This window comes from Globicephala melas, chromosome 8 (assembly GCF_963455315.2).
Source record: "Globicephala melas chromosome 8, mGloMel1.2, whole genome shotgun sequence".
Classification (NCBI taxonomy): domain Eukaryota; kingdom Metazoa; phylum Chordata; class Mammalia; order Artiodactyla; family Delphinidae; genus Globicephala; species Globicephala melas.
In genome coordinates, this window is record NC_083321.1 from 50,244,802 (window position 1) to 50,259,099 (window position 14,298).

The window sequence follows — 14,298 nt, forward strand, 5'->3', positions numbered from 1 at the left end:
ATAATGTTGCTACAAACATTAGTATACAAGTTCTAGTGTGGACATATGTTTTCATTTCACGTGGCTATATACCTAGGACTGGAATTACTTAGTCATAAAGTAATGGTATGTTTAACCATTTGGGGAAATTTCAGATTGTTTTTCAAAGCAGCAACCTCATTTAACAATCACACCAGCAGGGTGAGGGTTACCATTTCTTTACATCCTGGCAAACCTTGTTAATGTCTGCCCTTTTTGATTCTAGCCATCCTAGTGGATGTCAAGTGGTATCTCACTGTGGTTTTGATTTGTATTTCCTTGATGACTAACGATGTCATCTTTTCACGTGCTTACTGATCATTATATATCTTCTTTGGAGAAATGTCTACTCAGAACCTTTGTCCATGTTTAAATTGGGCTGTCTTTTTACTGCTTTTGCCTTTGTCTTTTTATTGTAAGTTTTTAATGTATTCTAGATCAAAGTCCCTTATCAGATACATGATTTGCAAATATTTTTTTTCCCATTATGTGGGTCTTTCACTTCTTGATAGTGTCTTGTGAAGCATAAAACTTTTAAAAGTTTGATTAAGTCCAATTTATCTATTTTTTTCTTTTGTTGCTTGGGCTTTTGGTGTCTTATCTAAGAAATTAATCCAAGGTCACAAAGATTTATCCCTATGTTTTTTAAAATAGTTTTATAGCTTTAGCTGTTATATTTGGGTGTTTGATCATTTTGAGTTGAGTTTATTTTTTTATATGGTGTGAAGTAGGGGTCCAACTTCATTCTTCTGCATGTGGATATCCAGTTGTCTCAGCACCATTCTAGTATGCATTTTAAACTAATATAAGCAATGAAATGTTTTTGAAAAATAAGTGAACCAACAAACCTCTTCTTGGAAATTATAAATGTAAGTCATTTAATTGCTGAAGCAAAGAAACAAAGAAAACAGAGAGAGACAGAGAGAGAGAAGTATATTCTGTTTTCTCAAATCCAAGTAATCTAGTTTTCATAAGATTTATTCTTATCAGTACTTTACCAAACAATCGAGGAACATGGTATTTGCAAACTTAGATTTTTTTTTTTTTGCAGTACATGGGCCTCTCACTGTTGTGACCTCTCCCATTGCGGAACACAGGCTCCAGACACGCAGGCTCAGCAGCCATGGCTCACGGGCCCAGCCGCTCCACGGCATGTGGGATCTTCCCGGACCAGGGCACGAACCCGTGTCCCCTGCATCGGCAGGCGGACTCTCAACCACTGCGCCACCAGGGAAGCCCTAGCTGTTGTTTCTTGCCAAGTTCCTTGGAGTTTCTGCTGCACATGTCTATTTAGGTTTAGCCAAGGATTTGGATGGTTATTTATATGCAAATTTGAGAACTCCCTGACATCCAAGCTCAAGCCAGTAAGACTTAGGCTCTCTGCTTGAATTTTTTAAAATAAATAAATAAATTTATTTATTTATTTTTGGCTGCGTTGGGTATTCGGTGCTGGGCGTGGGGGCTATTCTTTGTTGCGGTGCGCAGGCTTCTCACTGCAGTGGCTTGTCTTCTTGTGGAGCAGGGGCTCTAGGTGCACGGGGTTCAGGAGTTGTAGCTCACAGGCGCTACAGCACAGCCTCAGTAGTTGTGGCACACGGGCTTAGTTGCTCCACAGCATGTGGGATCTTCCTGGGACAGGGTTCGAACCCGTGTCCCCTGCATTGGCAGGAAGATTCTTAACCACTGCGCAACCAGGGAAGCCCTTCTCTGCTTGAATTTTAGTTGTACAGCCCCTCACAAAGAGCTGTAAAATGTAAATGTCACCACGAATAGTCCCATTCTCTGAAGAGTCTTTTCCCCTCTAGATTTTACATGCTTTGGGTCATTTTCCAGTTCTATCAAATAGGTATTTTAAATATTTTTACCCTTATTAATAATTGTTATCTAAAAGAGGATATAAGCTAGCCCCTTATTATCAGAAGCAGAAACCCTTGTAGAGATATATTCTACATTCAAAGAAATCTTAAATTTCACTCAGAAATTTACTATTAATAATATTTGCATTGTAATTTTGAAACCATTCAATATAGATGTAAGATAAGGCAAATAAAATATCGTATAATATTATTAGGAACTTAAAATTTCAATATAAGATAAAAAGATATAAATATAAAATAAAGAAGTTTAATAAAATCTTTCCAATTTTAAATTTGAATTGAAAATATCAATATGAACTCATGATTTAAAAAAAATTCCTAGCTCTAACAACAAAGGAAGGGCCAAGAAATAAATGACACCCATAACAATAAGCACCTTCACAGCCTAGACTTTGGTGTCTAAATACTATTCTATATTAAAAGAAAGCAGAGCTTCTTGGAGAAAAGGCTAATTCTAAGTCTGGGCAGGGAAAATACAAGGTGAGCCTAAGATAGCTTGTTGTGCTAGAAAGCAAAAAATGTTCAAAGACTAGTGGGAGTAATGTCAAAAGGACACAGAAGTCAGCTTAAATGGACTCTCAATGGCCAAATTTAGACAATATTGGGCTTAAAGACAGACAACTGTAATACTGAAAATAGATTAAATGAATAAAAATCTATAATAAATTGTAATACGTAAGGTGGGACTCCATGAGGAGACTTTGTAAAGAATAAGTACTGGGGAAAGAACATCTACCGTGGAGCTATGAACTGAAAAACTCCCAGAGATTGTATAGGGCTGAAAGATGTTGCAGTTCCATCCAGCCAGAGTTGAGAGACCAGAGACCTTGTTGGATACTCATGGCAAAAGAAGAAACTGCAGAAAGGAAATTCATTAGTAATAAGGCTAAATTAGCCCTACTGGAAAGGCTACTCTAAACCAACCCAAAGCTTAAAAACAGGCCTTGAACAGATCAAACTGAGCTGGCTGCCCAAACAAAACTCAACAGGCTTTAAAATAAGAAAAGAGAATCCAGAAACTCAACAGCCAAAGAGTCATAATTCCTAGTATTCAGTAAAAAATAGTACTAAGTATTTGAATAGCAGAAAAATATGAGCCATAACCAAAGGAAACATCAGTCAATAGAAAGAGAGCCAGAAATCACAGATATGATGGAATGAGTAGATGAGGACTTTGAAGTCACTATCATAAACATACTTAAGGATTTAAAGGACAACATGAAGATAAATGGGAGTGAACTGGAAGATATAAAGAACCAAATATAATTCATAGAGCTAAAAATGTAATATCTGAAATCACAATTCACAGAATAGCCTTAATAGCAGGTTATACACTACAGAAGAAAGGATTAGTGAACTTGAATACATAATAACTCATCAAACTGAGATTATGATAAAAAATAAGGCTGGATAAAAGTGTGTGGGGTGATCTTTATATGTGATGTATAGGACAATATCAAGTGATCTATTATTCATGTTGTTGGAGTTGAACTAACCTATACGACAGAAAGCAGATCAGCTGTTGCCTGGCCACAAAAGAACCTTCTGGGGTGACAGAAATATTTTATATCTTGATTGTGGCAGTGGATATTTAGGGGTGCGCATTTATCAAAGCACATTAAAGTGTTTACTTGAAATGGCTACATTTTATTTTATGTATATTATGCCTTAATAAAGTTGATTTTTAAAATTCCATGACATAGTAATAATACTTAAGAAAGGGAGAAAAATACTCATTTGCTGTCCCTGGAGGTGACTAGTACTTGTTAATTGCAATGGAAAAAGAAAAAAGAACTTTAACAGTAGAAAGATTTGGTAGTGCCACCTGAATTGAAAGTGACTATTCTTAGCATCAGTAGTGAGAAAACTTGGTAAAAGCATACTGTGATGAAAAACACAGCATCATTTATAAAGTATTCTTGCCTAAAATATAGACTATAGTCAGATCTTTAAACTTAGCTTCCATTTTATAGTATAGAAATAAACACATAAATTTAATATTGCAAAATATTAATAGTTGAATTTAGCATATTGGAAAATACATATTTATTCTTCATCTTTTTTGTATGTTTGAAAATTTTCACAATAAAAATTGAAGAAAGTGGTTAGTTAAGAGGTCTACTAACATACTACATTATAAGAGTACAGTGAAACCCCACAATAACAAGTCTGGAGGTAATATAAATTTGGATATAATATGATTGGAAATTTTGTTTTTATAGCAGGGTCACCCTTAGCATTTCATTAACCTTGTAGTAATGAGGCCTCACATTTTATGCAGCTGAGGTTTTTCGACTTCTCTTATAGCATTATGGCAAGGGTCTTACCATTTTTGAGTCATTGAGTACAACAGTGACATTGTAATTTTGAATTCCTCATGTACAAGAGAAACTTATGAGATGATAATTTAAAAAAATGGTATCTATTAAAATGTGTTTATATAGACAAGAAGTGATTTTAGTTTTGGTTTTGTTAATTCATTTGATACCATGTATTTTGGCTTTCAAATGAACATTCAATTCAGATCATAAAATTTAGTTAATATCTTGGAGAAAGAGTCATATAGTTTATAGTTCCTCCTGCAGACATTAATACCTAACATGTATAAAATATCATTAAAAATTTCTGGGTATCTTTGACTTCTTACATTAACTTCCTCCTCTTTGTGTTAAACATTTCACTGTTGAAAAAGAGAAAAAACTGCCCTCAACCCAGATAAAGGTACAATTTAAATACACAAAAAAATAATTGTATCCTGAAACATAAGTCATGTACAGCTTCCAAAAAGGGCATTTAAAACTCTTGGTTTCCTGGCAAGCTACCTTAAAAATAGGCATGATATGTCAGATCAAGAATGTGTGTGTATCCGTATGACAAAAGGCATTTCAAAAAATTCAAATACCTAAATACCAGGTTAAGAAAATTGTTATTAAAGTTTAATTTAAGCAGTTATTGCCTCAATCCAATTCTTAAATTAGTCAGGGGCTGCAAAGAGTAGCACAGCTAGTACAAATATTCTTGTGATAGTCGTAGAGATCATAACAATATAACAATAGGTTGTTCATCAATGTATATCTAGTATATTCATCAGTATCTGGCACGCAGCAGATACTCATTAAGTGTTTGTTAACCTAATGAATTAGTGAGTCTGTCCCCAAATTAACCAGCCAATAATTAATTAATCACTATATAACCTCTATTATACTATTCTTTGGAAATAGTATACTATTCCTATTCTTTGGAAAAGCACAGGCCATTTACAGTTTCAATTTCTTATGACTGGAAAAATTTCTTTAATCTATTACTGAGTGCCACAAAGGTTTCTATTCTAATTAGCAACACTGAATGGAAACACATTATAGAAAATACTGGATAAAGCAGATTAATCAACAAGGGAGGGTAGCATTCATGTTGCAGGAGTTAAAAACCAAACATAAAGGACATAATGGAATTTTAACTAGTTTACTCTCTTTTGTGTATTTATAATAACTATTGAAAGAGAAAATCCAATACAAATGATACACAGGCAGAAAAAAGAAAAAGAGAATCTATTGAAACCATTACTGTCAATTCCTCTGAAGGCTCTTGTGGTCTAGTCTATGCAAAAATTTCATTATGACAATCTTGTAAATAATACTCTAATACTACCCTCATATTTTCCATCTAATTTTAGCTGGGTTATTTTTTGTAACTGATAAGTGGAAATCAAGTAAGAGATTGCTTTAAGATAGCAGTAGGATAAACTACATTTCACAGATATTCAAAACTGAGATAATGGATCTGGCATCACGGTTTTTAGCATATTGCATATTTTTGGTAAGAAAATTACCTTTGAGACTGCAGACTTAAATACTAGTATTAGGAGAGATGAGACGTTCTGTTGTGGGACTCTCACTTCATACTTTTAGCTTTAAGCTAACAAACAGAGGGCAGTTTAGCACATTCATGGAAATAACAGGTCATTCAGCCTAAATGCAGACTTTGTGTGATTGATACCTACTACTGCTACTACTGAAGGGCATGGTGGAGGTAGGGTACCAGACAGTGACACCATGGATGAAGTCTGGAAATGGAAAATACATGAGAGAACACACCCTTCAGAAAACTTCTGAGACTTGTCCTGTTCTGTCAAGGCTCTGAAACTGGCTTCACACAGAGTCTGGAGAAACGAACAAGAAAAGTTCTTCTACACAAGCCAACATTTCTCAAAGTAGGCAAGAGCCTGCCAACGTGCTTGGCCAGAACCCTAGGGCAGCGGTTTAGCCATGACCCTGAGTTCAGTGAGGAAAATGGCTATTTATCGTTCACTCTGCTCTCTTCACTATGGAGGCTGTGGATCATGTGCCAGGAATGAAGGCGAGCTGGGGTTACTGGGGCTTCTCTAGACCAGGCAGATAGCAAGATAGCAAGCCTCTTCTGGTTCAGATCACTTCCATGGGGCTGTGCCAGAAACATGCTCATATTCCCTGTCTTTGCTGATGCTGCCTCTCCACTTACTACCAACCCCCACTCCTTGCCCCGCCCCCATCACTGAAATACTGCCTCAAAACCTCTAGAGATCTGAGAGCGTATTTGAAAATCACTAGCTTAGATTAATGCTCAACCCAATACAAGAATTTCTTGTATAGCATCTTCTTATACACTTATAGTGCTGCACTATATCTTAGGGCAGCTTATTTTGCCATTGGGCAGATCTGTTAGAAAGTATTTCCCAGTAGCAAGCTCAAATCTGCCTCCTTCCTACCTTCTTTCAGTTCAAGTTCTGCCTCTTGAGGTTGCATGGCATAAGTCTGTGCTATCTCTTTTTCATCTGTCAATATCCATCTTAAGTCCTATCTCCTTGTGTTACCTGTCCTAACAACTCCCACAGTGACCTCTGTGTCCTTTGGGTTCCTTAAGTGTTAAGTACACTCGTGTGGACCACTCCTTGGCACTTATGCTTTACAGTCTTAGTTATCTTGGGCATTCTTTAAGCCTTCCTAACAAGAACATATTCTTGCTGAAGGCTGGACAGTCCCAGTGTTTTTTTTGTTTTTTTGTGTTTTTTTTTGCGGTATGCGGGCCTCTCACTGTTGTGGCCTCTCCCGTTGCGGAGCACAGGCTCCGGACGCGCCGGCTCAGCGGCTATGGCTCACGGGCCCAGCCGCTCCATGGCATGTGGGATCTTCCCGGACCGGGGCACGAACCCATGTCTCCTGCATCGGCAGGCGGACTCTCAACCACTGCGCCATCAGGGAAGCCCCGCAGTGTTTTTTTAATGTCTACTTCCACGTCCCTTCACTATGTTGCACTGGATAGATAACTAAATACAAGTGTGCACAGGTCCTTCATGAACTGGTCTTAACCACAATGACTTTCCTTACTTTCTACCACATTTCTTTACAAAAATCCTCCATGCTAATCAAATCCAACTGCCAAACTACATCTTATATCTTCCTCCTTTGCAAATAACTTTTCTTTCCATCTCAACTTCTCCCCCTCTAGGTCATGGAATATTAGCCTAGGGTACATGAACTTCTGAATACTATAAATAAAACGTACATTTTTTTGTGGTAGAGAGGGTTTCACACTCTCATATGATCCTCAAAGGGTCCCATGACTCCACAAAAGATTAAAATCCACTGCTGTAACTTTTGCCTTGTCTGCTTAACCAACTCTTCTCTATTCTTAAAAAGTCAGCTTATGCCCCTGGATCCAGTGAACCTTTCATACGGGGGGAGACTTTTCTAGGCACTGAACTTATATGTATCAATTTCTATACCATGCTGACTGATTTATTACGTAACTTGTGAAAACTTTAAAATTAATATCTTTATTGTAACTTAATTCTTTCGTTATTTGATGTTTCATGATTATAAACTCTTCATAATGGGTTCAGTGTCTTTTTGTTATGTGTACTACCTTGTATGAAACAGGCACTCAAAAAGAATACTCTGGACACAGATGGTGAATCAATCTTCAAATTAATCAGTGTATAGAAACTGAATTCTAAAGGTCCACATCACGGCTGTGACATTGCTGGAGCTGGGCAAAATGTCACAATTAGCTGCCACCTCACCTCTGCTTTACGAATATTTTCTCTAGCTTCATCTATTTTCTGTTCCAACTCTGTTCGGCCTTGTTCTGAAACTGCAACTCCATGACATTCCAGATCATCTAGAACCTATTAAAGAAAATAGGAAAATGATGATTGCTTTCTATTTTTCTCTTTTTTTTCCCTTAAAGTGACTAGAGTATCTAGATAATTTTAAAGACTTTAGTGACAAGTGACCATGATTCCCTTTTTAACCTTTGTTTTCATTTATTTATTTGATAATTTAAAAACCTCTGAAAACTGAGTTATTTGTAGTGAGGTGGATGGACCTAGAGACTGTCATACAGAGTGAAGTTAAGTCAGAAAGGAAAAACTAATACCATATGCTAACACATATATATGGAATCTAAAAAAAAAAAGGGTCTGAAGAACCTAGGGGCAGGACAGGAACAAAGACGCAGCCGTAGAGAATGGACTTGAGAACACGGGGAGGGGGAAGGGTAAGCTGGGAAGAAGTGAGAGAGTGGCATGGACATATATACACTACCAAATGTAAAATAGATAGCTAGTGGGAAGCAGCTGCATAGCACAGGGAAATCAGCTCGGTGCTTTGTGACCACCTAGAGGGGTGGGATAGAGATGCAACAGGGAGGAGATATGGGGATATATGTATATGTATAGCTGATTCATTTTGTTATACAGCAGAAACTAACACACCATTGTAAAGCAATTACACTCCAATACAGATGTTAAAAAAAAAAAAAACTTCTGAAATAATTATAGACTTACAGGAAGTTGCAAAAGTAGTAGAGTCCCTTCACCCAGCTTCCCCCAAGGGTAACAACTTATCTAACTATAGTACAATATAACACCCAGAAAATTGACACTGGCACTATCTATAAACCTCATTTGAATTGCATGTTTTGATATGTATACCTTTAATTTTTAAAAATTACATGAATATAAAGCATTGTTTCTAAATAACAACTAATACAAAATGGTAAAAAGTCTGTTGTATCTTCATACCCCACCATGTGCTCCCCACCCCAAGATAGAGACTGTCCCATCAATTTATTTGTATTTTATCAAGCCATCTCTTATGTATTTCCTTACATGCTTTGTACAGTTTTGTTTGAAAAATAATAAAATGAGATCTACCTTCCCTTCAATGTGTCTAAGAAACCTTTTTGTGTGTGTACAAACTGATTGACTTCATTCTCTAATTAATCCACAGATTCAATAGTTCAACCATACCATATTTTGTTTACTCTTACTACATTGCTATATGAGTTTTCAAATTTCTCAATACTATAAACAGTACTGTACAAACAACCTAGTCAATGATTCTTTGAACACATACGGGAATATTTATCTAAGGTAAAAACACATAAGTGGAAACTGTACATTTTTATAGACATTGCCAAATTGCTCACAAAAGGCTGTACCTACTCTTCTAGTAGTGTGTAAGAGCACGTTTCTCTACATTTCACCAACACTGGATATTGTCAATCTTTGAAATTTTATAAAAATTATCTTATTGTTTCAATTTTCATTTCTCTGTAATAGAATATCATTTCATATGTTGCTGGTCATCTCTCTTTCTACTTTTATAAATAGGCAGTTCATATCCTCTAACCATTTTTCTACTTTTTTGTCTTTTTCTTATTACTTAAATATATTTCCTTCCAGATATTAGTCCTTTTTCTGTTATTTATGTCACAAATATTTCCTCCCATTCTATTCCCTTTCTCTTAACTTTTTTTTTTTTTTTTTTTTGCGGTACGCGGGCCTCTCACCGTTGTGGCCTCTCCCACTGCAGAGCACAGGCTCCAGATGCGCAGGCCCAGCGGCCATGGCCCACGGACCCAGCTGCTCTGCGGCATGTGGGATCTTCCCGGACCGCAGCACGAACCCACGTCCCCTGCACTGGCAGGCGGACTCCAACCACTGCGCCACCAGGGAAGCCCCCTTTCTCTTAACTTTTAAAAGTTCTTTTGTTTTACAGAAATTTTTTATGTAGTCATATTTATCAAGCATCTTACTTTATGGGTTCTGGGTTTTGCGTCTTACTTAAGAAGCCACTGGTAATATGCCAAAAATATTCTATATGTTTTTTAGTTTTTAGTAGTCTTGTGTCTAGCATTTAGCTCTTTAATTCTTTTGAAATTTACCTTGTATATGGCAGAAGGGAGAAATCTAACTGCATATTTTTTCCCCAATACACAGACAATTGCTTTAATGCGATTTACCGAATAAATCCTTTCCCCAAAGAGTTGAAATACCATTAACATGTTTTTGATTTACTTATTTTTTATAAATTTTTTTAAAAGTAATTTAATATTTATTTATTTATTTATTTTTGGCTGCATTGGGTCTTCGCTGCTGTGCGCAGGCTTCCTCTAGTTGTGGCAAGTGGGGGCTACTCTTCCTTGTGGTGCACGGGCTTCTCATTGCTGTGGCTTCTTTTGCTGTGAAGCACGGGCTCTAGGCGCACAGGCTTCAGTAGTTTCAGCACATGGGCTCAGTAGTTGTGGAGAATGGGCTTAGTTGCTCCACGGCATGTGGGATATTCCGGGACCAGGGCTCATGTTCATGTTCAGGGACCGGGACCGTGTTCTCTGCACTGGCAGGCGGATTCTTAACCACTGCACCACCAGGGAAGTCCAACATGCTTTTTATTATGAAATATTTCAAATATACTCAAAAGTAAAGAGACTAGTATGATGAACTCCTATATATTGATCACTAAGATTCAACAGTTAACGAGACTTTTCCACATTTGCTTTACCTACTATCCTTTATTTTTCTTGTGCTAAAGCATTTTAAAGCAAATTCCAGACATCTTGTCATTTCATTCCTATATGTTTTAGTGAAAGTCTCTAAAAACATGAACTTAAAAAAAATACAACCACAATACTGTTATCAAACCTAACAATAATTCCTTGGTAGCCTTAATATGCTGTTCAGGGCTTCCCTGGTGGTGCAGTGGTTAAGAACCCGCCTGCCAATGCAGGGACACAGGTTCGAGCCCTGGTCCAGGAAGATCCCACATGCCAAGGAGCAACTAAGCCCATGCGCCACAACTACTGAGCCTGGGTTCTACAGCTTGTGAGCCAAAACTACTGAACCCACGTGCCGCAACTAGTGAAGCCCGTGCTCCACAACAAGAGAAGCCACTGCAATGAGAAGCCCGTGTACCACAATGAAGAGTAGCCCCTGCTCGCCACAACTAGATAAAGCCCACAGGCAGCAATGAACACCCAACGCAGCCATAAATAAATAAATAAATAAATATATATATATATATATATATATATATATATATGTAAAAAATATGCTGTTCACCATTAAAATTCCCTGTCTGCCTGAAACTGACTTTTTAGGGTGGTTTGTTTGAATCAACAGCTAAAGGTCCATACATACACAGATCATTTTTTTTGATATATTTGTTAACTCTTGTATGATACTACAGTTTTAATTACTATAATCATTACTGCATCTTTCAGTATGTGTTAAGGCACAAATGTCTCATTATTGTTGTTACTGGCTATTCTTGTACATGAAGAAAAATTCAGATACATTTTAGGATCAGACTGTGAAGTTTCTCTAAAAATATTTTCTAAGTTTCATTGGGATTTCACTGAAATTACAAATAAATTTAATTTAAAAACCACATAAAAAAAGTCAGACAGAGAAAGACAAATACTGTATGTTATCACTTATATGTGGAATCTAAAATATAAAACAAACTAATGAAAATAACAAAAAAGAAACAGACTCACAGATATAAAGAACAAACTAGTGGTTACCAGCGGGGAGAGAGAAGGGGGCAGGGGCAAAACAGGGGTACGGGATTAAGAGGTACAGACATGCATAAAGTCAAAAAGCTACAGGGGTGTACTGTACAGCACAGGGAATACATCCAATATTTTATAATATAACAAATGGAGTATAATCTTTAAAAATTGTGGATCAGTATGTTGTACATCTGAAACACATAATATTATAAATCAACTATACATCAATAAAAAAAAGAATTTAAAAGTTAAAAAAAAATCTACAATATTTGAATCTCTCCAATTACCCATGTCTTCTTTGATAAAAAAAAAAGTCTTTCTTCTTACAGGTCATGACACTGGTTGATTTATCAGTATTTTATTGCTGTGGTGAATAATTTTTTTCCAACTGCATTTTGCAATTGATTATTATTTCTAGCTAATATGAAAACTAATGATTTTTGTATGTAGTCTTGTTTCTATTGACTTTACTGAACTCTTAACTATGTCTGATAGTTTGACAGCTGGGTCTCTTATATTTGTGGGGGGGTACACAATCACCTCATCTATAAGTAATGACAGATGTACCTCTTCCAAATATTTAAACACCTTATCTTTCTTTCATTAAGAGCATTGATTAAGTGGTGATCACAGGTACTGTTTTCTTGTTTTATCATTGTGGTAGGTAGAATGGTCTCCAAAGATGTCCACACTCTAATCCCTGGAAATGTGTATATGTAAGACATAATTTACTGATATATTAGAGTTATAGACCTTAACACAGATTAACGTCTGGATTATCTGAGCAAGTCCAATCTCATCACATGACTCCTCACAGGCAGAGAACTTTCTCTGGCTGGAGTGAGATGAGAGACAGGCCAAAAGAGAAGTCAGAGAGATTCCAAGCATGAGAAGGATGCAATGCACTGCTGCTGACTCTGATGTAGGAGCCCATGTGCAAGGACCAGAGAGAGTGCCCTCTAGGAGCTAAGAGTAGCCCCTAGCTGTTACAGTTTAAAGAACTGTTATCAGCCCTACAGTTATAAGGAACTAGATTCTGACAACAACCTGAATGAGCTTGGAAGTGGATTCTCCCCCAGACGCCAGCCCAGTGGACACCTTGATTTCGGTCTTGTTAGAGCTAGAGCAGAAAAACCAGTGAAGCCCACCCAGACTTCTAATGTATAGAAGTGTGAGACAATAAACTTCTATTGTTTTAAGCCACTAAGTTTGTGGTAATTTGTTATGGCAGCTATAGAAAACTAATACAACCATCAGATATAATGTTTGCTCTAAGTTTCAGGAAGCTATCCCTGTCAGAGTGAAATAGTCTTAATCCAGCTGGCTGGGAATTTCGTTTTACTTTTTAATCACTAAGGCATACAGCATTTTATTATGTGCTTTATTGGCAACTATGACAATAATTATATAATTTTTCATCTTTATTCTATAAACGCATTTTATTATACTGGTATATTTTCTAATGTTGAATCGTCCTTGTACCCTAGTCATGTGCTTAAAACACAGTTGGATTTATTTTTATTACATTTTATTTAGCATTTTTACAAGTTTGTTACATCTTTGTTAAAAATCAGTTGACCATATATGTGTGTGCCTATTTCTAGACTCTTCACTTTGTTCCATTTATCTATAAGTCTGTTCTTACACCAATACAGTAACATCTTGATTACTGCAGTTTTGTGTCTTGAAATCAAGTAGAGTAAGCCCTCTAACTTTATCCCTATTTTTCAAAATTGCTTTGGCTATACCAGATCATTTGCATTTCCATGTATGTTTTAGAAGCATTTTGTCAATTTCTACAAAAAAACCCTGCTGGGTGTTTCACTTGGATTTCATTCTATATATGGACTAACTTGGAGATAAATGGTATTTTAAAAATATTGAGACTTCTATTCCACTGGTCTCTATGTTCTTATGCTAGTACTACAATGTCTTGAATACTGCAGTTTTGTAATAAGTTTTGAAGTTTGGAAGTATGAGTCCTCCAACTTCATTATTTTTTCAAGACTGTTTTGGGTACTTGGAGTCCCTTGAGATTCCATATGAATTTTATGGTAGGTTTTTCTATTTCTGCAATAAATACTGTTAAGATTTTCATAGGGATTGCATTGAATCTGTAGATCATTTGGGGTGGTAAGTCATCTTAACACTATCTTCCATTCTGTGAAAGGAAGATGTCTTTCCACTTATCTATGTCTTTTTAAATTCCTTTCACCAGTGTTTTATACTTTTTAGTGTAGAAGTATTTTGCCTCTTTGGTTAAGTTTATTCCTAAGTATTTTCTTCTTTTTGATGGAAGTGTAAATGGAACTGTTTTCTTAATTTCCTTTTCTTTCTTATGTTTTTGTTTTTAAATTTATCTTACTGAAATATAGTTGATTTGCAATGTTGTGTTAATCTCCTTTTCTAATTATTCATTGTATAATGTATATTATATGGTGTAGAAATGCAACTGACTTCTGTGAGTTAATTTTGTTTCCTGCAACTTTGCTGAGTTTATTAGTTCTAACAGGTGTGTGTGTGTGTGTATGTGTGTGAGTGTGTGTGTATGTGTGTGAAATCTTTAGGATTT

General features: G+C 36.3%; 1 protein-coding gene across 5 annotated transcripts in view; it reads right to left on the reverse strand.

Moving 5' to 3' along the window:
* Nucleotides 1-14,298, reverse strand: part of FCHSD2 (FCH and double SH3 domains 2) — a 300,576-nt gene that overhangs the window by 29,832 nt on the left and 256,446 nt on the right. For 3 of the 5 annotated variants that reach the window (XR_009564908.2, XM_030836179.3, XM_060303659.2), the window contains one exon: nt 7,954-8,058. The exons of the other annotated variants lie outside the window; for them this stretch is intronic. Coding sequence is in view for 2 of the 3 variants with exons in the window: in XM_030836179.3 (XP_030692039.2) it covers nt 7,954-8,058 (105 nt within the window). In the remaining variant the exon portion in view is untranslated. The remainder of the gene's footprint in view (nt 1-7,953; nt 8,059-14,298) is intronic. 5 annotated transcript variants of the gene reach the window in all.